This window comes from Tachysurus fulvidraco, chromosome 4 (genome assembly GCF_022655615.1).
Source record: "Tachysurus fulvidraco isolate hzauxx_2018 chromosome 4, HZAU_PFXX_2.0, whole genome shotgun sequence".
NCBI classification, from domain to species: Eukaryota; Metazoa; Chordata; class Actinopteri; order Siluriformes; family Bagridae; genus Tachysurus; species Tachysurus fulvidraco.
This window is the reverse complement of record NC_062521.1, coordinates 8903728-8930167: the sequence shown is the minus strand read 5'-3', so window position 1 is coordinate 8930167 and position 26440 is coordinate 8903728. Positions and strand designations below refer to the sequence as shown.

The 26440-nt window shown below is 38.5% G+C and overlaps 1 protein-coding gene and 1 long non-coding RNA gene across 3 annotated transcripts in view; both read left to right on the top strand.

Annotated features, from left to right (window-relative positions):
- The window catches only part of meis1b (Meis homeobox 1 b), a 50779-nt gene extending 37791 nt beyond the window's left edge, over window positions 1-12988 (top strand). The window contains exons 10-13 of one of the 2 annotated variants that reach the window (XM_047812426.1): window positions 7427-7485; window positions 8270-8359; window positions 8578-8668; window positions 12205-12291. In XM_047812426.1, the coding sequence (XP_047668382.1) occupies window positions 7427-7485; window positions 8270-8359; window positions 8578-8636 (208 nt within the window). In that variant the 3' untranslated portion in view covers window positions 8637-8668; window positions 12205-12291. Of the gene's footprint in view, window positions 1-7426; window positions 7486-8269; window positions 8360-8577; window positions 8669-12204 lie in introns of both variants that reach the window. The other variant, XM_047812427.1, reaches the window with a different exon arrangement.
- Window positions 12989-24989: 12001 nt separating this feature from the next.
- The window catches only part of LOC125141087, a 3888-nt gene continuing 2437 nt past the window's right edge, over window positions 24990-26440 (top strand). The window contains exon 1 of the long non-coding RNA XR_007140449.1: window positions 24990-25185. This is a non-coding gene — a long non-coding RNA (uncharacterized LOC125141087). The remainder of the gene's footprint in view (window positions 25186-26440) is intronic.

Below are 26440 nucleotides of genomic sequence, written 5' to 3'. Positions count from 1 at the left end.
TTACAAGTTAAGGGTGGTTAAAGGTGGTTTAATGTAAAACCCTGCATTATGAGATTTTTGTGTCCCACACACGTGTTCTACACTGAGTGTGTGTTTCAATGTTCTTATATGTGTGTAAGGGAACTGGGGAAACACAGAAAGTATCATAGGCAAAAGAGAGGGAAGGAGTGAGAAGGAAGGAGAGGTAGATATACACACACTCCATGGGGTAGAATGCTGGATCTGCAGCTCCATAGGCCTGTTGTGCTTGGTAGGAAGCTCACCATTGGGTGTCTCCATGGCAACCCCTGGTGATATTACCTCCTGACCCACTGATTTTAAAGGCAACATCCTGTGCTGGGATTCTATTTATCAGGCAAGTCAAAACATAGGGCCAACACAGTGCCGAGCAGTCCAGGAGTGATGAAATTCATCAAACGGAGAAAGCAACAGCAGCCAATCTAGATTAAACCAACATTATCTCCCAGTACAAACATGCACATTTTATTCACTTATTTTTTAGCATGACTCATTTGAAAATATTTATATGATTTTTGTTCACACATTCAGTGCTATCCTCATACTCATATTTATTCCTGATTATGTAGGGGTAAAGAAGAGATCAGCTATGCTGCATTAGATGTGTTAACACACATGTAGTTCTTCATTATTGATGAGGGCCCTGTGGATCGGCAGGCTGGGGATTAAATAAAAATGCAAAAGCAGGTTGGGGTGTGCACTCAGGAATCAGTTTATTTTCTAAAACATGACTTTTAGGGCAATTTCAAACTGGATATTTAAATTTAAAAAGTAGCCTCTCCCACAAAAACACTCTAGATGTAAAAGTGCATGGGAAATCAGAATAAAAAAGGACATAGATTACACACATGGAAAAGATGTACTTCTATTCACATTCATGCACACTGTGTTATGCTCACATGAGCACTGAAACAGAAACACATGCGTGAGCACACAATGTTAAGCTGAAACAGGCAAGCAGTGGGTGGAGAATGTGGATTGACTGCATGATCTATTTTTGGCAACTGTGATCAGGTTGATTTACTAGGATACTGTGTTGTGTTACAGAAAGTACAGTGAAAAAACCTGTAGATCTACTACAATTACAAGAGAGAAAGGTAGAAAGAGAAAAAGAAGAGAGACTGAGGCAGAAAGAAAAGGAGTTTTAGTCTCTGATCTTTTAGTCAGAGCAAGTATGTGTTCTCAGAATGCTCCATAAAGAGCGCTGATGTGAAATCAATGGGTGGGTCATCGGGTTTCGCATGTCCAGTCCTCCCTTCCTGGCGGAATTTAATAATGCCCTTAAAGATGGTGTTTAAACCTCAGGGATGGATTGTTTTGTCAATAAGACGGCTTTTATGAAAGTCTTAAAAGCATGGCGAGAAGTGTGGCGGCGCTACTTTAGAGAAATAGCGTCCTGGGATCCGGTTTCTAAGCCTGAGAGAATGAGAGAGAGAGAGAGAGAGAGAGAGAGAGAGAGAGAGAGAGAGAGAGAGAGAGAGAGAGAGAGACAGGCAGAGAGAGATGATTGGCATGCTTCACCTTGCTAACAGCCAGGCCTGTTCATGATAAAAAGCAGTTGAAACTTGTTCAGAGTAAGCTATAGCTGATTGCTCCATTCTCAGAATGTTTATTCTTTGCCAGTCCTCTTTAGCCTTGACGGGAAAACATGACCTCTGACCTAGTGTGCATCTCTAATGATTGTTAGGCCCTTTACTGGTTGTTTATGCGGCTTCAGAGTTTTTGGGTGATTCTAATTAGGTGTTTTAACATGTTAGACACTGATTATGAGCTCATTGAATGTGTATGACCCTCAGGAGTATTTACAGGGCTATAAATGTGTGTGTGTGTGTGTGTGTGTGTGTGTGTGTGTGTGTGTGTGTGTGTGTGTGTGTGTGTGTGTGTGTGTGTGTGTGTGTGTTTGTGTGGAAGTGGGGTTGTATGGGTTGTGTACTATGTGTATGCCCTAAAGCTGCTTTCACCGGCTCAACCTGAGAACACACTGCTAAACCATATTCTCACAACATAAACACACAACTAGACACCTCTTCTCCTGCCTTGCCCTATGAACTGCATGAACATCAGCCAGCATAAATGGATGAGGCTCTGTATTTTTATTGTTTGTCCTTTTCTGAATGTGGGCTCAGTCAGTTCTTGAGTGTTTGCTAACAATTGTGTCATACTGGAATTTCTGCACTTGCTCAGACCTGATCGCTATCTGCATTATGTCAACAACAGACAAGTTGGAGTGGTTCTCTGTGTATGAGATTGTGTTTGGGTGGACATGTATGAAAGCATCTGAGAGTGCTTATACAGTATGGTACTGGGGGTGGTTGTTGAGGTTGTGTGCACAGTGTTGCTGTTACTGTGTTTCAGTGTACTGTATGTGGTAGTTCTCTCTGTGTGTGTGTGTGTGTGTGTGTGTGTGTGTGTGTGTGTGTGTGTGTGTGTGTGTGTGTGTGTGTGTGTGTGTGTGTGTGTGTGTGTGTGTGTGTGTGTGAGTGTTTATGTGTGTGTGTGAACAGATCTGTAAACTAAACAATGGTTCAACTTTCCTTCCCCATATTAACAGTGGCTGCCCCAGTGAGATCTAGACACAGCCTACATTTTCCATCAAGTCTCTATTTTTTTCATCTCTTTCTTGTGGTGGAATCTACATATGAAATTTTGAGAGCAGATATGCAGAGTCATGTTTGAAAACACTGTTTTTTTTTTTACTTCTGTTCTTGTGGTCAGACCAAAAATTGCTAAAGAATGCACTTTTAAGAAATGATCTTAAAGAATTAAAATTCATTTTCATTAGAGAAATATCAAAAATCCCACCTCTCTGGTCTTTATTATTTGCTCATTTTCATTTACATTTATGGCATTTAGCAGACTCCCTTATCCAGAGTGACTTACAACTGAGGGTTAAGGGCCTTGCTCAGGGGCCCAGCAGTGGCAGCTTGGTGGACCTGGGGTTCGAACCCATGACCTTCCGATCAGCAGCCCAACACGTTAACCACTGAGCTACCACATCCCTTTCAGAGAGGCCTCATTGACTTCTTTATATTTTTTAATATTGAAAAACATGGAAAACATTACCAGAAGTGCATAAAAAAGTTCTTTCAGTTTGCATTTATTATCTGCCTGCTAGTTTACTGAATCACTGGTCACATGAGTGTAAATAGCGATGTCAGTGCTAAAGGACCTGATGGAAACCATGAGGTGAGAGGCATAAAACACTATACCATCCACCCAAATCTTCTCCCTCTTCTCATGTGTTGTAATGAGCTATGTGCTCCCACACTCTGGTGCCAGCGCACAACTCTCCTTGTGTCTTTGTAGTCCAAGCAGAGAGGACATGCTCCTTGTATCAATTGCTGACTAAGGGGTCATCAAAGCCAAAGATGAACAAACCTAAATATGTGGTCAGATGAGATACTCTACCTCTCTCTAGGCTGGGTTGTGAGAGCAAACAGACTACAAGCTGCCAAAAATTACCTAATTTTTCCCAGCTCCAAGGGAGTGCAAGACACCCCCCCCCCCTTCTACCTATCTAAATAGCAACCATTCAACAGCTTTTTTAATAGCTCAGCACACTAATAACAAGCTTTATACAGTATATCTCAATAAGTGAGCCTGCTACTGAAATGAAAGCTAAGCATTCTTGACTACAACCCTCAGCCACACTATCAGTTTGCCTATATGTATCTCCATCTCTCACCTTCTCTTTCTCTTTTTCCATCTTCCTGACCAGCCATGTGTTTATAAAGTGAATCCCAGGGGCCCTAGTCAGCAGCCCCTATGCCATAAAAGCCAACTTCACAGCTGTTAATGGAAAGGTTTTATCTCTGTTTGGTGAGAGGAGTGGGTCAGTGCAAGAGGAGGATGGAGGAAACAGAGGGGGTAGTTGGTGAAGTAACAGCAAAATAGCCACATGGGTGCTGGAGGATTAGGGTGACATCTTCCCTAAAAGCCCCTTCTACAGCACCACTGTTTTCTTTGGACTGGAGATACCTTCTAAAGGGCAAAGCAAGGTAATCCCTGTATTGTTTGTAGGAATTAGGTTTGAATTGGACAGTGTTCCTTATAGTGTAGTGGAGCTGAGCTCTCCACTCAGAATCTTGCCATCACAGGCAAGTAATTGGTAAGAATGTTTTAATCCATGGTGTATGGGATGAGAAGACAAAATGGGACAGGTAATATATGAATATCACAGGTCTTGTTGTTGTTTAGTTTAACAGCAGTTATTTGATAAATCTAAAGAAACTTAGTTTATCTCACTTCTCACATTAGGAAAATGGTAGACAGATACCTTATTGAAGGAATAGAGTTCAATTCAATGCACTTAGAACAACAGAGTGACTTCTATACGGTTAGCTTTATTGTTGGATGGTGCACGTGCTGTAACATGGTTGCTGTGAAGGACTATTTAAGATGCTTATTTAGTATCATGGCCTTTTATACAAGGTGTGTTTGTAGCCTGTTTAAAACTAATTAATTAAAACATGCATGTATACATTTGCTGAGACAACAAGAACAGGTGAGAGTATGCAAGAGAGGGAGAGAAAGAGAGATAATTAAGTGTCAGGAGTGCAAATGAAATCTGTACAGCAAACAGCTGGATGGGTTTATTTAAACCCATCCAGAGTGACTGACCCCTGTTTGACACACAGGGGGAGGAGCAGATGCAGAATTATATGCCTTTGAGCGCAGATGAGAATAAAAGGAGCAATGCTATTTTAACATGTAGCTGAAGATTATTGTAATGTTAGCATGTGGCTGAAGATTAATGTAACCTATTATTAAACGAGACTAATATAATAAAATTATTCATTCATTAGAAAAGTGCGAGTTTGGAGAGGTGTGTGGGAGTGAATGATGGACAAATGAGTAGGATACACTGTCTATGACATCAACTGCTAGTGAATTCATCGACTTGTGAGATCAACTTGATGATAATTGCATTCCATATGCAAACTGTATGCACTCTCATTTGTTTCAGTGTGCAGTTTTAACTGATAACAGATGTATGGAAGGGTCATCATGACTCTTCTCCATCATAACCAATGTGCCCTTGTGTGGAATTTTAGCATGTAAATGTTGCTGAATGGGTTGAAAGATTTCATGAGTGAATTTTGTTGCCTGTGTCTGTTTACAAACCATGCTCAGGTTAGGAGAGAGGATAGAAGAGTAGGCTGAAGAAGCCTAGCTGAGGAAAATGGCCTACTTCATATGCATTTAGATAGACACACTGTGATATAACCTTTTGTATCTTCAATCTGGATCTTTCCCCTAATTGGTCACGCAACAAAGGCAGCTGATGAAAAAGACAATTTCTTGCTTTTAATTGGCCATTTCACGTGCCGATTGGGCTACACCTGGGCATTTGTAATGAGAAAGGGATTTTATAAGGGCTCCAGCAGACAACGCAGCAATCAGTTCCGCGCTCTATGTGGAAGATGCTGCAAAATAGTATGTAACAAACACACACTTTTGGAGAAATGGGATCAGAGGTGATGGGGGAGAAAAAGGTCTTTTGTGCCTCATTTGACTTTTAAGAGGCCTTTTATTTGGTCATTTTTCTAACCTCTCTGTTTTCTCATTGGTCTCTAATCTTTTCATCCAGCTTCAGAGGTATCACTGGTGATGTTTTGGTCTAAAATAGGCCCCATTGTCTGTGCCTGGTTTGAATAACTGCTTTCATTGTGTGTGGATGGAAGTTGAAACTGAACAGGTCGTAAATGCGACCCAATAATGTGCCTGGTTTGCACAGAGGTGGACTTTTTACTCATAATCAAGGGGAAGCAGGCTTTAGCCAAGGTCCACTGCACTGGCTTTCTCTCTCTTACTCTCAGCCCCCTTTTCACCCACTTCTTAAACTGTCTGCTTGGTGCACAAGGCAGAGCATGACCGTTTATTCTTTTTCCTCACAGTTCTTATAGCCCCTTCATCCCTTCCTACTCATTCCTGCCCTCTCTCACCCTCTCTCTCTCTCTCTCTCTCTCTCTCTCTCTCTCTCTCTCTCTCTCTCTCTCTCTCTCTCTCTCTCTCTCTCTCTCTCTCTCTTTCTCTCTCTCCCTCCCTCCCTGCCCGGTATTGTAAAGCATTTGCCCTTTGTTCCAGTGCATCTGGCCCTAGATATGGTGAGGTCTGGGAGAGGAAGTTCAAGATCCTTTAGCAAAAGATGTCTAGAAAATGAACAACATAAGAAAGTTTCTTGCTAAGTTTGAGAAAAATAAAGAGTGTGGGACAAAATAGACTGAAAGTGGGAAAGACAGGAAGAGCATGAAGGACAGAGCACAGAAGATAGCCATGCCTGACCTGCATCTGACCCTGAAGCCAGAGATGGAGGCAGAGAAAAGGCAATAAATGGAATGCCTAGGCCAAGACTCCCCTTGTTCCCCACACTGTTGGTGATAAAACTCCAGACGTTCCCTCATTTGATGGTGTATTGCCATGTCGCTACATTCCTTTCCTGCTCTCTTTTTCATAAGCTGTAATGTACAGTGATACTGGTATAGTGATACTGACAATATCTGTAATAATATGACAACTCATATGTCATGGACAACAGCACAGGATTTTAAAAATGTTTTAAATGTTTTCTAAATAAGGGATATAAAGAGATGATCACTTTCTTCTCCTTCTTCTCTTCTTTTTTCTCTGTACTTTTTACTCTCCTGTAAAAAGTGGACTGGCTATTGTTTCCTTTAAAGTCCACTAATTCCCCATCAAAGGATGAAATGGAAGTGTCCAACTGTGGCAACAGCAGGGGGACATAAATCAAGTCTGAATCCCTGAGCTTGCTTTACCATAGGTTGCTGAGGTCACAGGGTCAGCAGAAGGGTTTTAGGCTGGGTACAGAGTGGGGTAATAGCATTTTAGCACGAAAACCTATATATACTGGCATTTTTGTGTACTTTCAACATTATTTTACCAGGATATTTTCCACCCATTACCATATATTTACTCCTCTGACAGACAACAAGTGAGTTAAAAATCTATGGCCTGAACATTTGAACCAGTTCTACTATAAGGTTAAACTTAGAAACTGAAATGAGTATTAAAACACCATGATGTGTCTCTCAAGTATGCAGAAAGAAAGAACACAGTGCCATTTGTTGGCTTAGCTGTATTTGCTTGAGGTGGTGTATGTTGAAGTCGTGCAAGTTTGTACAAGCTGTTAAGCTTTGTGAGTTCAGTATACATATCTATGTTCATGGTGATTTCAGTGTGACACTCCCTTCCCTCCCACTTGAGGTCTTAAAGGAAAAGAAAAATAATCCCTCCTTCTTTACCTCCCTGATTAGCTGCCTGGGCAGGTCTGATCTGTTTTAGGCTGGGCCTCTGATTGTGTGTTTGTGGACATCATACATGCAAACTAAATTTACTGATCCCACTGAAAACTCAACAAAAGTTCTTTTATTCTTTTTGTCTTTATCAGGTTTATTAATGCACGAAGAAGAATAGTCCAGCCAATGATCGACCAGTCCAACCGAGCAGGCAAGTACCCTCTAACAAATCATATAAAGGCAAAAGTCCTCATCTATAAATGCATCTAGAGTTTTGCCTCTTGGTAAATAAACCACCTCTGACCTGAACCACAGGTCTTGACTAACCACAAAAGTCCATTCAATTAACCCAAAGCACTAATCTGAGAGCCCTTATTCTAATCTAAATAATGGAGCAAAATTAATAGACATTAATTAAAAAAACTGTAACTGTGGCTTAGGTCTGAACTACCATGGCTCTCGTCCAATCAAAAACTGTGAAACAGAAATAAATATAATCTAACCACGTAGAATTAAATGAAGACAATTATGAGAAGTAATTTTTCTTGTGTGTGAATTTGCTTGGCCTCCCAGCTTTGGAAATGTAGTTTCCCTAGTTAATGCCTTGTTGTGGATGGCTTTATAGTTTATGAGCTGTAATGCAGTTACTGGAGCAAGTTTGCATTAGGGGACTCGAGAAAGTTCAAAGACATTCACTGAAGTTCAGGTTGTTGTAATTGATCCAAAACACTCCCTTCTTCCATTTTCCTCCAAACAGCAAATACCCATCATAGCTCACAGGTTAAAAGGTACTAAACATCATCTGTCCTAATTTTGATATTTAAGTCTGATTGGATATGTATATATGATGCATAATCATATAAGTGAGGAAGTAAATCTGGGCTAAGAACCATTAACCTATGTGTCTTTTAGCAGATGATGTATTCTCAGCAATAGAAAATTAATTAAAAGCACTAATTAACCACTGTCCTGTGCCCTTCCCCATTCTCCCACAGTAAGTCAGGGAGCCCCCTACAACCCAGATGGTCAGCCCATGGGAGGCTTTGTGATGGACGGCCAGCAGCACATGGGAATCAGACCACCTGGTAAGACCTTGGCGTATCTTGCTCTAGCCTGTCATTTCACACCTTTCAACAAATTCTGATTCTCTTGCTTTAGTACAGTCACTTTTTTTAACTTCTCACTGTGGCACAGGTATAACCCACAGTTTTTTCACACATATGGCATTCTCTTGATTCTTATCATCCCTCTGAAGCTTATGCTTATTTTCTTATTATTTTGCTATTGTTTTCTCTCCTTCTAGGGCCTATGACTGGGATGGGAATGAATATGGGCATGGAGGGACAGTGGCACTACATGTAACCTTCTAGTTAACCAATCGCAAAGTGGGGGAAGTAAGTACAAACAGGGCCTAAACCTTTTTTGAGAACTTTAACTATTTCTATTTTTTATTTTTTTTTATTGGTGTTTCATGTATGATTTTAACAAAAGGGAGAAGAGGCATCAGTAAAAATATTTATTACTAATGATACAAATGTTTCTCCAAATAGTTTGTGGTGATTAGAAGACCAGGTTTGGTATAATTGTGTGCTTTATCGTCTAACACGACTAACATATTTTCTTAGTTACGTGATTAAATGGTGCATAGAATCATGGAGTTTAAAGGGAAAAATTGGTGTCTTAGGGTAAAGGGTAAGAGCGAGAATGTAGGAGATGGAAGAAAACTCGTTTAGGGAAAGGGGAGTTGAGAATTGGGGGATTGAGTTTGAGGTTTTGGATGAAGGGGGAGTACTGGGTGCTGGCAGGATGTTACCATAGCAACAGACTGATTGGCAAAATGTACGCAGGCAGCAACAGCGAAGCGAGAGAAACGTGTACACCCCAACGTGCCATAAATCGCTCTCTGTGTGGCTGATGTATGAGTACCCAAATAACTACCCTACACTCTTGTGCCCCTTGGTCAAAACACACACCCAGCCATTTCAAAAATACGAAACTGTTTTTTGTGTGAAATTTTTTTAAGGTGTTTCCTTCAATCCTGACCTGGTCTACCATTTTCCTGTCTGGCTGCCCTAATAGGATTACTTATGGCAAAGGGAGAGGAAGTGAAGGAGTGCAAAATGGAGGTGTGCTCAGCAGGGTATGCAGCTTATCCGGGCCTAATTGACTATATCCAAATTAAATATGCCATCACAAGCACTGTGACAAATGGATTTGACTTATTCAGTATGCAAAAATAGAGACCATTAATGCAGCCATCCACAGAATGCTTCTGTTGTCAAAAAAATCCCACTTCTTAGACTGTACTGTTCCGAACCCAGAGAAACATTATGATAATGCAACCCTTGCTATTTAAAGCTTCCAATCCATCTTGGCTTGTTATCTGTGTGTATGTTTGTGTGTTTCTGTGTGTGTGTGTGTGTGTGTGTGTGTGTGTGTGTGTGTGTGTGTGTGTGAGAGAGAGAGAGAGAGAGAGAGAGAGAGAGAGAGAGAGAGAGAGAGAGAGAGAAGAGAAAGAGAGTGTGAGTGAGTGAGTGAGTGAGTGAGTAAGACAGAGAGAGAGAGAGAGAGAGAGAGAGAGAGAGAGAGAGAGAGAGAGAGAGAGAGAGAGAGAGAGAGACAGACAGACAGACAGACAGTATGTGTGTCTAAAAAGGGAGAGTGTATTCTCATATCCAAATTCTGGCATTTCAACAGCTGCCATAGTTCCCAGCAGACTGGCAAGAAACCTGCTTTAAACAGCCTCAATTTGCTTGCTGAATTCTGTAATTGGGCCATGTGTGGAATCTCAGATGAGATAGGTTAAAGGGAGAGAAGGTAAGTGAGTGAGAGAGACAGAGAGAGACAGAGAGAGAGAGAGAGAGAGAGAGAGAGAGAGAGAGAGAGAGAGAGAGAGAGAGAGAGAAAGAAACCAGAGCGTGACAGAAATATGTCGCTGTGGTTGAGAATGGCTGGTCTTTATGGCTTTATCACTGAAATTTCCTAGCTTATCTAATTTAAATATTGTTACTTTAGTTTCTAGGTCAATTAAATGTAAGTGATGTTTTATACTTCATGACCAATTAAATTAATAGGTTATTACAGAAAAAAGTTATCTTATTTGATTAAGAGACGAAGAGTTCATTATATTTTATAAGCAATTTTCATTAGTTGGAGATTTTTCCTTAAGGCAAGATTAAGCTGTTATTTGCCAGGGAGTCCCAAGACCTGAAATTAAGGTGTTCCTAGCAGTCACACTGCAACATTACTTAAAACCAAAGCCAATTAACCCATCTTAGTGAGAGCATTATTCTTTCCATCCATGTCAACTATAGAGCTTATGGGTCTTGGAAACAATGCACCTGTCATTTTAGATCCTGTGTGCTCAAGCAGAAGAAGGGTGCTTTAATAGCACATGGCTGTTTTCCCCTCAGAAACCTATTTCTGTTACCCTTCAACATAATTACTTCCAAATACTATTTTCATAAATTTAGAAATTTTACTTTCAAAACTCTGTCTCCCAAATTTGGAAATTGTATTTTCAAGTGATCAGTAAAATGTATTTAATGTTCTGTGCCCATTCCTATTTTCAAGCCCAAATATATACTTTGGTGAGTTTCTTTGTAAAAATTGTCTCTACAGGAAAGCTTTTTGTCTGCAATTTCTTTTCTCCTAATTATTAAAAAGTTTCTTAACCTTCTACAAGGTAGAAATCCCCTGACACCTTTCAATAGTCTGAACTTTCATTAAAAAAAACTGCCATTTGGAAATTTGGCACTGAAATGGTCACAGAATCCTTTGTTTAGTCAGCTTTTTTTGTAGGCCAAAAAATGCAACAGCAAGTCACTTAATGTATTGAATAACTTAAAAAATGACATTTTTTAAATTGTATTGTAGAATCTTTGTCGTGTGTGTCTGTAGGTGTTGCATACACATTTAGAATTTAGGGCAAACATGAGGTCAATTCAAAAGCTGTTAAGTGAGGATCACCGGGTAATGAAATGATCAGCAAGCTCCTGTGGGTTTTGCAGTGCTGCTTAGGGGCCAGTGGCCTTTTATGCTGGTGGCACACTTGCACACATCCATGTAAATCGTCTCAAGTGTCTCCCATTGTCAATTTTCACTTTTCAACTTTAATTTGAGCACAGGGGTGCTATTTCTCAATGGGATCTTCAGACTGAACCAAAGACCTTTGCTTATTATGTTTGAAGAGAGATAAAAGGAGGTGGTGTAGAGCATAAATGCATTCCATATTTCAGTTCATTTGTCAGTTCTATGAACGCTTCAGAAAACAAAACATGTTTCAGTGAAGCTAAGTGTACCATGAAACCTGAGGAACCTGTTTGGTTTGGTTTTTTTTTTTTTTGTATTCTTGTAGTCTTTTCTAAGCTCACATGCTCATAAGTCTCAGGAATTCTATATACTAATGGTAGATAAAAATACAGTAATATGCCATTCTATTCATACTGCTTTCACTGAATCAGATTCCTGCAGAAATGCACAACTCCGGATACATTTCAGTCAGATATTCAAATAAAATGCAGGCAGGTCTTTCCTATAGACAGTATGATTATGTGAATTTAGCCCATGTATTATTGTTTAACACAAGATCAGCCTTTTAGTTCTATAGACCTGATTAATGTGCCAAGGCTGGATGAATATTGTGCTTTGTCCAGTGAGCTAGTCAGTAGTGACTTATGTCTGGTGATAACATTTTCCACAACCCATTATATAATAATGAGTTCATTACTGAAATACCAAAATATATAGAGTAATTTACTGTTAGCGCAATTTATTATAGTTTTATTGTTAGGTAGCTACTTTGCTAAAGTGATATAAACTTTATCATTATTTTGAAGTCAATATGTTTGCTGTAAATGTGTAAATATGATGGTGCCGGCATATTTGAAACTGAGTTTTGCTAAGCAGTTATTTTGTGCTTCCCACTCAGGATTGCAGGGCATGCCAGGGGACTACCTGCCTCATAGCAGTACGACAGCCATAGGCATGAGCCAGCCTGTTTATGGCAGCCCACAGCTCCCCCACCAGCTGCGGCCAGGGCCTCCAATGTGTTTCTACATTCCTGGACATCCCCAGCACTCAGCCATGTTGATGCATGGAGGACCAGCCCACCCTGCCATGCCCATGTCAGCCTCCAGCCCCTCTTTGTTTTTCCCTGGAGACCCACCTATGGGCGGACAAGTCTTGGACATGAACGCCCAGTAGTTACAAAAAGTTGCTACAAAAATGGATCCTCAAAAACAGCTGTAATCAGGACAGGGATCTGCGATTGGTTTGCTTATGGGGTTTACCCAGCAAATATTACTTGCTGGTTTGCTGCATAAACTGAGATCCTTCTTAGGTGCAGACTGGACATGAGAATGATGCCAGCATCTGCACGCCATGGGACATGCCCTTTGCAAAGAATCGAACTGAGAAAAGAGAAAATCTAAAATTATTGCTATATCAGCTCCTAAGCAAGAGTAAGGAGAGGGTTGTGTATACTGTTGTAAAATTGCATTTGGACTTGTGCAAGAACTGGGAATTAGGTATTGTAAATGCAATGGTAATGTTTTGCATATTATGTTGTTTCTAATAGATTTTTTTTAAAAAAAGGATGTGAACTTTTTTCTTTCCACACTATGTGTGTTCCATCTCCATAGACTTTTGACCTCCTCGTTAAATCACCTGCGTTCAAAAAAATAAGTATGTGAATAAATCAATATTTGGTTGCATTGATTATTTACCAGGCACTTTTGTTCTGCTGAGAGAGGGTGGCTTTACTTAAACAGAGGTAGAGTCTGCAAAAATCTTCAAGCGGACTATGAAAAAGTCCACTTGATTTAAAGCATAATCAAAAATCCTGACAATGCACAGAAACAAACTCAATAATCTTGATGGAATTCTCCAATTTTTCCAAACCTAATCTATATCTACCACATCTGTAACGTACACGATTTCCACACTCAATAATTTTGACCTTATTTGATCTTTTCTTTAAAAAAGGTTTATACTTATTAACTGGAAATTAACATATAGCAGAAGTATTGATATGGATATGGATTGAATATCATAAACATTACAGAACTTAGAAAAACAGTAAAAAGCAGTTATGATTATTTATACTTTTGTAATATCCATGTGCAATCAAATGGCTGAGACACTTCTCTACCTTGACCAACAGTCACTGCAATGGTAAATACAAAAACAGGTCTGTTTCTGAGAAGGCAACTTATCAATAATTTAAGCTAAATGTACAACATTTTTGACTAAAGAATACATTATACAATTGATGTATAAATGTTTAACAGTCCCAACAACTGACCTAGCCTCCCTTTATAATTGTATTTAGAGATTAGGTTGAACAACACTGGACAATTCCTTTAAATTTACTCTGTGTGTGTGTGTGTGTGTGTGTGTGTGTGTGTGTGTGTGTGTGTGTGTGTGTGTGTGTGTGTGTGTGTGTGTGTGTCTGCGCGTGTGCGTGTGTGTGTGTGCGCGCAAATGTGGTGTGTGTCAGTGAAGTTCCATTAGTTAATGAATCATATGTTTGATTGGGATTTTCTCATCCCATGTTGGGAGTACTGCATTGTGTGAATTGTTAAATGAATAAATTTTTCTGTACAAAGACTTGGGGAAGCAGGTAACATGGTATACATTGTAAAAACAATAACACCTATTTTGCTTAAAATGGGCCAAACTAACAGTTTCTGCAGGTTACAAGCTAGGATATGGACTTTGTCTGGTTCAGTCAATAGCAGTCAGAAAAAGACAATTGTGACAATATGGGCTACTATTAGCATACATAGTAGCCCGTTTAGCTAGGTGTTATTATGTTTACTCCTTTAATATCTAACTAGTTTTTGTTTCTGCAGTGGTCAATTTCACCTGCCTTTTTGTGACCAAATTACAATATTAGTTCATATAAGAATTGTTGTCAATTTTCAAGTGATGTACACCAGAATCCTCAGCAGCAGCTTTAGCTCTTATGAGAAACTGATCTTAAATGGCGGGTCTGTGCCATAACAGATAACAAACGCCTAGTGTAAAGTCATATGCTGGAATTTATTCGTGAAGGGGCAAAAGGGTCAGTGGATGAGTGGATAACCATAGAGGAGGAATTATCCCCGTTTAGCATTAAAATTCATGTAGATAAATTTGCCACAAACACTTAAATAGGAAGATTAGTTCCCCCCTCACGCATTACTGCACACGTTGAATGCCTCTGTAACAGCGTCTCACACTCGACATTAGCACGACAGCTTGTTTTTCCCCTGCACATATTGTCTGTCTATCTATCTATCTATCTATCTATCTATCTATCTATCTATCTATCTATCTATCTATCTATCTATCTATCTATCTATCTATCTATCTATAAGTTACACATAATATAATAGCCTAGATTTCAGTTAAATAATATTTGTCGGAATAATAGCGTTACTCTGTACTCTGTAAGCTACAAGCAGTTGTTTTGATCCAAACTCGCACACTAAATCGATACATTACTTGTGTCTCTCAGCTAACACTTGACAATGTCTGATGAGTTTTTACTGCTTTTTTTCCGAATTGTATTGTTTTGCGTTTTGCTCGTTGAAAATATTTTGTGCAGAAGCCAATGGGTGTTGTAATTACAACAGCTCAGAGCTACTCGGCTCCGAATTCCTGAGCTGTTCGCAATTCCCGCTCCGGAGACGAGAGAAATAAATCCCATGTTTGACTGCCCTCTTTAGGGGAGCTGAAGAACTGTCCTTTAGGGGGGACACAGCCCATTTAATGCACCGCTTTCTAATCTAAATCATTAAGGCGACACACACACACACACACACACACACACACACACACACACACACACACACACACACACACACGCACGCACGCACGCACGCACGCACGCACGCACGCACGCACGCGCGCGCGCGAAGTTTGATAATTAGAATTAGAAATTTGAGTAATAAAAATTAATTTAAAATACCTTATTGTAATATAATGCAGTGTATACATTTTAACCAAAATATTCGATATTACTCATAATTGTCGATTATATTGTGACTTTATAATCTATAAAAAGAAGACGTCTGTAGCCTAAAAGGCTAAACTTTCCTGTTGTTTCAACTTTTGAGACTGTATTCCAAAATGGAAAGAAATTAAGCTTGTTTGCAATTACATTCAAATGAACTGCATGTAAACAAAGGCTTGAGAACCAGGTTGTTGCTCAACGCCCAGACGTATTAGGTTATTACTGCTAGAACTAATACTACTAGTAATGCACTACTACTTACTTATAAGTTACTGAAGAATATTCCGCAATTTAGCGATAATACTAACAACAACAGCATAAACGATAATGTTGTTGATGATAATAATGATTTTCTAATAACTCGCTGTAACTTCGTAAATAAATATACTTTATATTGTATGTAAAAAGTAGCAGACATGATAATGGCATAGCCTTAACTGTGGACTTAAAAGTAAGTGCGAATGTAATGTAAGTGCAAATAAGGGCAAATGTTTAGGACTACATGTATATTGCTGCGTGCTTTGTGCGTAAATTCAGATCAGTTAAAAAAGGACCATGTTTTTACAATGCCGATATTTATCCAACATTCTTAAATCCAACATTTATTTTTATAGATTTTTTTCTGTATTAAATAATTTGTCTGTGGAGCATTTATTAGCTCTTAAGTTGGCAAACATTTTACTAGATTAAATCAAGCATGCAAGCTTAATATTTTTAGGAAACGTTTTAATAGTTTTATCGTTTAATAGCAAATGTACGTCTACAATTGTTATTCTTGTTGAATGTAAATTCAATTCAAGTTTTCAATTCAAGTTTATTTGTATAGCGCTTTTTACAATGGGCTTTGTCTCAAAGCAGCTTTACAGAACATAAACATAGAACAGAAGGTAAACATAAAGAGAAATATAAAGAATGAATATAGTAAAAATTCAAGATATATAGTATATAGTTCAGTGTGTGTGTATGTATGTATGTATGTATGTATGTATGTATGTATGTATGTATGTATGTATGTATGTATGTATGTATGTATGTATGTATATGTAATTATCCCCAATGAGCAAGTCTGAGGTGACTCAGGCAGCAGTGGCAAGGAAAAACTCCCTTAAATTGGTAAGGAAGAAACCTTGAGAGGAACCAGACTCACAGGGGAACCCATCCTCATATGGGTGACACTAGAGGGTGTGATTACAAATATACAGTCAAACAAATGTTGAATTGGTGTAAAAGTCACAAATCTGTCGTGGTGCATCCGAAATTGTCCACATCCAACAAAACAAATATTTCTAAATATTTATATTACAATTATGGCATCCGGTAGGTCGAGTTTAATAAGAACTTTTTGATATTTTATTTTATTTTATATTTTATTTGTATTAATAACTGACACGTGTGTCTTTATAGTAGAGCAAAAGGAAGGCATATGTAATGCCTTGTTATTTAGGACCTGTTTGTCATGTCATTATTATATGGACACTAATATATACGCTACTTTACGGTAACGCTTACATGGTATATTACTCCCAATACCATTATTGTTTAAGATAGTTTGCCATATTCGTGACAAATATTACCTGGGAATAATCACTACTAGAGTGAGGACCTCCTGTCCTCCACAGTCTTTTACTCCCGGTTAAAGTCATTCAGCAATTGTATCAGGTGTTTCCGGCGTAGGAAAAACTTTAAAATAGGTTCAACTGGGTTGAGAGACCGTGAATTACTGCCACATTCGGGTTATTTTGGATGTCCTCTATGGTGACCATATGCCCTATTCACTGAGCCCCCATAGGAGAGGAGCGCGATTTTCTTTGCTGCCATTTATCACTGTCACCACTTAATGATTTCCCTCGCAGGATCGTATTGATGTTTGTAATTGCATTATCTCATAAGGCCGGTAATCAATGATACCATGGCGCTGCATCCCAGGGGGGTGGGAGGGGGAGTGATGGGTGGTTGGGGTGTGTGTGTTACTGTTTGTCCATTTAATATAATTTTATTAGGTCACTATATCGTTCGCCATATTTCCATTATAAGATATTAAAATGTTGTTGCTCCTTCAGCTGCTCCCTGTACGGGGTCGCCACAACAGATAAATTGATCCGCATATTTGATTTGGCGCAGGTTTTACGCCGTCCTGACGAACCCAGGCGCGTGGGATCCTGCCGTTGGACAATACGCATTTTAAAGAATAATGATAGTAGTAGCCCATATGACTATGATTTTGATTTCAACGAGGCTTGCAAATTACTGTGAAGAAAAATTATATCTTGAATGAGTATTTTCGTAAGCAAACCATTCAGTCGAAGAAAGAAAACCTAAGAAAACTTTTAAATCGTTAAGAGGTTAAAGAGCATCACACAAAATGTTCCTAACTTTACAATGCTTTGGAGAAATCTTTGGTTGCGCTTTCCTTGTTTTTTTTATTCCTTTTCGAGTTATGAAACATTACGGGCATTTTCTTGATGTCTAATGTGTAATCATAGTATAGACAGGCTTTGGCTAACTGACGCTAAACCTGCCAGCACCCTCAAGACACACACACACACACACACACACACACACACACACACACACACACACACACACACACACAGAGAGAGAGAGAGAGAGAGAGAGAGAGAGAGAGAGAGAGAGAGAGAGAGAGAGAGAGAGAGAGAGAGAGAGAGAATGGACACATAGTCCTGTCACATATGGAAATAACCCTATTTATATGCACACACAGTGTAATAATGAAACCTGACTTTATTACAGTACATCTGCACGTGGTTTCTTATAAAGTAACCTATCCTTGTGCTTTCTAAGTGCACCTGAAAATATTAATGGTAATTCTAAATCAATCATCTGTTTGCACTGGACATCGTTTGGTGTTTTTTTTCCACGTTGGTAGTTTGTAGATAAAGGCGATAAATTAATATGAAAACCGTGTTAGAATTTGCAACAATGGCATTAAAAAACTGTGGTCATATGCATTGAAACAATGGGGTTTGTCCCCGAATTACAGTTATAAAGACCTGCAGAATAAATGTGGCCAAACACCAGCAAGGGAAGAGATTCACACGGTCCTGTCAGGGTCAGATTTTCTTTGCAGTTATTCTTGTTAAAACAGCATAGCTAATAAAAATGCATACACAAACCTAAATGTGATAGTCGAAAATAAAACAGTTGTCTTTATTTAATTGAGATTCAAATGAAATTGTATAAATGTAGCCTATACGAAAATATATTAAACGCTAACTCCATCTATATGAGTGAGTTGCGTCTCGTTCATTTAGATAGGCAGAGCATTCCGGAGAATACTTCTTGTTCTGTATCTCCTTATTCAGTAGCCAGAATAAGTTTTTTGTTCCGTGGTTCTCGATTTCAACGTCAGAATGATAAATAAAAGACGAGCGGTCACGTGGTTGTGGGTCACAGGTTTATCACTGCACTGCTATGCGCGTGGAATTCGGGCTGTCTGTCTTGTCTCAGCTTGCAACTCACATATTTACCTTAAAGTGTCACGACCTTTTCATCTACTGTTCTAACTACATTGCGGCATTTAATGTTATAGGATTTAGTTCAGCCAAGAGAGGTTAGTTTGCAGTAGTTCCTATAGTCTTTACGTTAGATCATTTTGAGTCGATTTATTTTCCATTTAAAGTTATACAACAGTATAATTTTTGAGTATTTATAACTCATTGAATCGGACATGAGATCTAATATTTATTTATACTAAATAATAAGTTACCGAACGAATACTTTCGTGAATATAATTCGAAGCGAATTTCAACAGATTTAATTATTAGAAGTCATTAGACAAAGTCTATTGGTGAAAACAGACGCATGCACTGTACATCGGCTGCTTTGGAAGTTATTCATTAAGCTTTTCTTTGCCCCAGATAGCAGTCGTGCAGCTGATGCTGTCTCTGATCAAAGCGGGGTGAGAACATGAGGGTTTATTGTCTAACCGAAACATAATACTTCATACCGTACGAAAGGATGGGAGGGAGATGGTGAGTGCGTTTTTGGCTGGTATTATCATGGAGAGCAGGTGCTCATTAAAGGCTACGAGTGGATCGGATCTCAGCACGGTGACATCCGAAGCTGCTTTACCCGCCGCGAGAGAGCGAGATGACCTTCAATAGAGAGAGAGAGAGAGAGAGAGAGAGAGAGAGAGAGAGAGAGAGAGAGAGAGAGAGAGAGTAGAAGTTACCCTTTTTGTTTCCTTGTGCGACAAAATGTGCTATGGCTTTTTAGCAAAATATTTAAGAATGCTTTTATGCATTCAGCGCGTTTTCGGTGAAATAACAATAATCTAGAGGATACTTTGTAAATAAAGTAACATTTAGGGGGGAAGTGTAATATTCTCTATGTGTAGGGACTTTTGGCACACCCTGCAAATTCATATTTCACCGAACACACAGGTTTACGTGCACATTATTTAATCCTTAAGAAAAGTCTATTCTGGGTGTTTAAAACGCAGTGAAATGAACCAGTTAATGTAGTGATATAGTTACGGTTATTGGAGGTTGGTGTGTGAATAAAGCGCAGATCTTCTCTGAATGACAACATCAACTTATCATCACAAATACTGACAAGTTCACCTCTGTCTGTACTGTGATTTAGAACATAGATATAGGTAACTTCTTTATAACGTACATTGGTGTACACATTGCGTGTGTGTGTGTGTGTGTGTGTGTGTGTGTGTGTGTGTGTGTGTGTGTGTGTGTGTGTGTGTGTGTGTGCGTGCGTGCGTGCGTGCGTGCGTGTGCGTGTGTGTGTGTGTTTCTCTCGCTAAATCAACCCAGATGTGAAATCCACTGTAAAGAAGACCAACAGACAGTGGCGTAGTTGTGTTAAAGCGGTCTAACACAACACCAGGTTCCCACAGCACCACTTTCTGAATGTGTGTGTGTGTGTGTGTGTGTGTGTGTGTGTGTGTGTGTGTGTGTGTGTGTGTGTGTGTGTGTGTGTGTGTGTGTGTGTGTGTCGCGCTCTCGCCTTGTCAGGTTCCCGAGACTCGTTTTCGGTTTCACACTAAGTGGAAGCTTGTTAATCAAGTTACTTTATTTCTGGGTCTTTGTTTTTGTTTACTGTTGCTTATTAGCGTTAACAAAGTAACAAGAATTATACTTTTATTGTTTGTTATTTAAACAAAGTTAATATCAAACTTTGAATCAACTTACGCAGTTAACACAAATGACGTCTTTTCATGAAGCCTATGAGCAGTTTGTGCTGTTTTTCAAAAGAGATGTCTGCTCCAGATGCTCTACCTGTTTTATTTCAATATGTGATATTAGGTCATTATTATCAATTAAACTAAGTTAGTGCAGAGCAAGTTTGTACAAATATTGTGTTCTCCTAAGTTGTTAATATTACATTTACATTTGAATATATTCACATATATCTTATTTTTTATCATTCCATAAATGTAAATTAATTCTAAAGACATTTAAAGACTCTTTTCCTTTTAAAATATCTTAAAATCACAATTTCTATGCACTGTGCTGAACACAAAATATGTGATTTATTTTACCAGAAAGGCCCCACTGGTGTCTTGGATGAACCTCAAGAGAGGCCTTGAATTAATTAAAGTCTTTAATACCCACATTTGTACATGAACCTATTTTTATCACATTTAGTTAGTCTTGATATATCTGCCTACAGGTGAAAACTTTAGTAATGACCTGTTTCCCTACACAAATCATGGACTAAAATAATGTATATTTGAAAGAGTTTGAAACAATGTGGGCAAATATTTTAGACCATTCAAAGTTGTGCCATCTCTCATTCATGCATCTGTTTACTATTACTGTCCATGTACTGTCCAGGAATAAAAGAAACAAACCTGCCTGATAAGACTGCCAAATGCTCGTTTTCCATGTCTAATTCAACACCATTATCCAACTGGGTTTCTGATTGGGGCACTGTTATTCCACAGTATGGATTAAGTTAAAAAATGATAGTTTAGCTAATATAATACATTTTAACACTTCTCACAATTTATTAGGATTTATTAGCAAGGTTATTGCTGCCATTTGGAATGTCAATGACCGAAACACAGTTTTAAGGTTAAAAAATGCACTCAAATGAGTGAGAAACCTGAGTGAACCTCATAGAGTCCTCAAGAGTAGAAGTAGAGAGGGGGAGCATGATCTACTCTTTATATATCCTTGTAAAACTTGGAATTTATGTACACATGAGTTATGCTAACTCTCATCTATAACGTTCGTTGATGCTCTGCTCAGTATGTGCAATATGTGAATCATGTTTTCTCTGTATACACAATGTATAATTCATAATATGTGATTCAATTATCCTGCCTTATACATGAACTGCAACAACTGGAAGATAAAAATAGTTTGCTTTAATTGTTGTCTAATTTCCCTTAGCCTTTACCAAAGGATATATCTCAAACTCAAGATTCCTTTGTTGTTGTTGTTGTTTTTTTCAAATTTTATTCACTAGATTTAATCTAACATAATATAGTGAATAGTCTTCAGAAAAAAGATTGTAATGTTAATTAGAGTAGCATTCACTAAGAATCTTTTTTGTATCTCTTCAATATGTTTATTAACAGTAATAATTTAGTATTTATTTTTCTCATAAATAAAGATAATACATTTTAGGTGATGGGCTATGCACCAAAGCAGAAACCATGACTGTCTTCCCTGGTCAGTTGTATTGATGTACTGCTCAAGACTGTGCTTGATGGTGCTGCTCCTGAAATGCCAGGCCTTGAATTTTTCTACTGGACAGCAGTAGTTCATTTTACAGATGAATTGTAGCTGGGTGCTAAACTGCGTCTGAGCTGCCATCAATATTTATGTCTACCAATCAACTACAATGTGCTTATGTTATATGGTATTATGGACATGGCAACCTTAAGACACACCAGGCCTGTTCAGAGGGCCAGATTTATGGCATGTTAAACACACTGGTGATGAATGTGCAAGCTACTGTTTGTATTTTTTTAAAAATAGATGTTTACTGTTTATAGACCCAGATTTTGGCAAAAATCAGTTATACATGTTTTCTCATCATGCATGGATCTATACACTTATTATGTATTAGATGTTTTGAAAACCTTTTCATTTATAATTATTACAATTTTTTAAATTTATTTTAGAAACAATTCTTCCACAAGCCATGTCAACTAAATTTACTACAATGACTGATTTCTTAATACTAAATATACTTATGTATATGTCCTGATTATTTAATTTAAGAAAACAGCATCATAGGAATGATCATGTTCAGGTTACCCCAAAATTATAATCTAGTCTTTCAAATGAAGGCTGTTCCTCAAAACAAACCCTCAATGAGAAAAAGCTGCAGGAACTGGCAATTTAATAGTGTCCTTGTAAAGATGGCCAGCAAAGCCTTAATTCAGCCATGCCTTTAATAGCCAAGGCAGAGTGTGTTCAGATTAAAACCAGATTAAATATTGCTTTCCATCCATATTTTTTACATGGGCATGGTTCTTTGACAAGGAAGTGAGGTGACCCTAACTGCTTTGTGCTCTAGCCACATGTGAACAGAAAGCAAATAGACACTTAATCTTGACAGACAGCACAACTTGACATCAATTTGTCCCGGGGGGGAGGACATGGTGTATTTTTGGATTGGCTCATATCTTGAGTCCCCTCTTCTCTCTGTATGCATCCAGACATACATAAACAGACACTTGCATAAAGCTCACTTTTTTTGATTCATTAAAAACTCCATTCCATAGTTCAAAATCAGGCTGCTGTGCAGTTTGTAGTAATTTCGAACTAAGCCAGTAAAAATTTTAAAGCATCAATCCAAGGCAGAATGAATGCATATGCATTGTATCAGACCCTTTTATTTTGGATGTCAGAACATGGCATTTGCTCTATACATTACTGATTGAATAGACATCCTTGTCATGAAGATTAAGGTTTTTGCACTCTAAGGTCAGCATGCCAGCAGTGAGACAGGGATTTACCTGTTCCTGGACCCCAACTAACTGTGCTGTTGTTTCTCAAACAGGGTGTCCATGAGGTTATGTGATGTGGAGGATTGTGTCTGAAAGGGGCCTGTGAATTCCCTACTTCCCCAAGGTACAAAAAAAGGGGGTGATTGTAGGTGGAGTGGTGTGGTGGGCTGGAGGATGGGGTTTGTGGGGTGACTCAGAGGACACAATTGTAAAACACATGCACTTAATATTAGAGCCATAAAACCTGGAAATTAAAAGTTATTTGGGAAACTATGAAGGGAGATATTTGTGCCTGGCTCATAATAGAGTTCATTTTATTCCTTCATCAGAGGCCTGCACAGGTAACTGTCAGCAAGTCAAGGTTCTTTTAACATGGATGCATAATTTAGCATTCTAAAGAATGTAACAGAGGGACAAAAAACTAAACACAAATAAGACTTTGTTAAGGATCACAGAAAAAAAAAACACCGTCTATATGCTCTTCAGCTCTTGCATACTCTCAATGACTGAAAAGCTGCAAAAAATAATTATTCTGCTAGAAATATACAGACCCCTGGTTTAGCTTAGACAAGCCTCATAAATTAGGTATTTGGCCCTGTTTACACAGCCTGACTCTTCTGCTGCCACATGCCAGAATCATATACTCAATTCTACATGTTCATCTATCTGTCAAAATTAAATAAACTTTTATTACAATATAGTCATTAACATAAATTAAAATTTAATTGTTTATTTAAATGACAAATAATTTGTGTTGATTTTTTTCTAATTAAATATAACAAAAATATTTCATGTTTATATTACATGGCTGACACACACACACACACACACACACACACACACACACACACACACACACACACACACACACACACACACACACACACACACACACACACACACACACACCTTTTTTCTCTGTAGTAGTCTCGCTTTTTAACATCGATTTTCATTTGTAGATGATGTTACCTATTTTGTTGTATATAATGTCAATTTGGAATGTCACATAGTGTGCCCCGTAACATGCTTTAAGCTAAACCAGCTAATACATGAACAAACTCCACAAGATCAGTATTCAATTCAAGATCAATATTTATAATGCATTTGATCCACTGAAAAGGTGCTTTAAATCATACAAAGGTAGGAAACATGGAGGAATAATATCCATCATTAAAAACGCAGTCCTGCACATATATGCAAACATGCATGCACTCACCAAGGCACATGCACAGACATGCATTTACCCAACACACAGCCAAAATGCACTTAAAATTTATGACTTGAGCATTCCTTCAGGGTCAAGCTATTTATCAAATCCTCCACATTCTGGTTTCAATTACCTGGCCTATTGTGGAAAGTGGCTATTTTAGCAGGTTCATTTGGCTCGGTAGGGGACATGAAGGCTTTCAGACTCTGACAGCAGCTTGTTTTTAGGTTGGTAGTGGAGTTGGGTGAGTGTAATGGACAGTGGCCTCCTTCTATCAGAAAAGGAACATTTTATCAGAGCAGGGACTAGAGAGGCAATAAATCCCAGTTTTATTGCTGAAGAATTCCACTCTCTCCACAGGCCTGACAGCTCCCTGCGTTCTCCAAGCCTTTTGGACAATTTCAACACCGTGTCCATCTGGTGCTGATTAAGATCCTGACTGGTGTGTGTGTGTGTGTGTGTGTGTGTGTGTGTGTGTGTGTGTGTGTGTGTGTGTGTGTGTGTGTGTGTGTGTGTGTGTGTGTGTGTGTGTGTGTGTGAGAGAGAGAGAGAGAGAGAGAGAGAGAGAGAGAGAGAGAGAGGTGCAAGTCAGGAGCAGAAAAAGAAAGCAGTGTGAGAGAGAAGGACAGGACGATTATGGAATTCATACAAGAATTGAACAAGGAAGGAGAGCAGAACATTAGAAGGCAAAGAAAAAAATGTTCATTAAATTGATGTGGAATTTTGAGACCGATGATCTGACCACAGCCAAAAGACATTAGTTGGAGTGAGTAGCCATCTTGTTGTATGTATTGTGTTTATTATCCTCTCTGCTGGCACCTGCTCCCACACAGGGCTTGCCAACATTGTCACTACCCCCGCCTTCCCTTTCAGCTTCTTTCCTTTTCCACTAAACCTATTGTCGCTAGTGATTTTCTGTGCAGGGGTCATTGAAAGGCACGAGTTGTTCATTTGGATATCTATTGCAGCTTTATGATATCATGAAACAAGTGTTTCTAAGTGCAACGGCTCATTTGGAGCACCTGGGGATCACTTTCTGGGTAAACCTTCCCCCTCCTTTTACACTGACAACACAGAGAAAACAATCATATGGCTAGAGATCACCCCAATTCTGTGTCACCACAGTGCACACATTTATTAAAAGGGAAACAAAACAAAAGACAAAAACTCACTTTAGGATGTATTATCTAATTATCTAATAATATTATTGGAACATGGCAGTGGAAGTACTTTTATACATAAAGCCTTGTTCCACAGGTTAATTCCTGTAGTTGTGGGTATAATGTGCATGTGAAGGAAGAGAGTGAATGAAAATAAGATTGGGCAGCTTGAGGATAAGCTGAATATGGAGAGTGTGTATGTACTATGTATGTATATATGTTTTTGTGTTGATAATGTTAACATTGTTTCCTTCTAAGTGATTTCATTAATAAGAAGGAAAGGCACACAATCCTCACTGAGAAAAAAGAAAAGAAAATTAAAGTTTTTCTCAGATGCTGAAACAAGAGCAAAGTTTAACTACCCCAAATTTATTTATTTATTTATTTATTTATTTATTTATTTATTTAACTGAAAACTAAATTAGACCATTATTTTCTCCCTAAAACTTTACCCCTAATATTTTATAATATTATATAAAGGTTCCACTTGCAGTACCTTTAAATATTAAATTCCCACATGTTAAATTAATTTAATTTTTTTCTAAAATCTAGAAATGCATGGCGTATAAAGTGGACAGTGCAATAATCATTTTACAAATCATTTCACCCCCTGGAGATCAAAAAGCCTAATGTGCGTGAGCGTTTATTTTTTGCCGTACAAGGCTCATGAGGATGAATCTAACTCCATGGAATAACAATATCATTAAAACGCAGGCCAGAAAAATAAATCATCTTTGCCATTAATGTCTGTTAACCTATTCAAATGAGCCTCTCCTTCCTAATGTCCACCCATCTGTGTAGTTTTGTTTTATATTCAAATCACCATAATCAACTTTGCTGCATGCTGGAACCGATAATTAA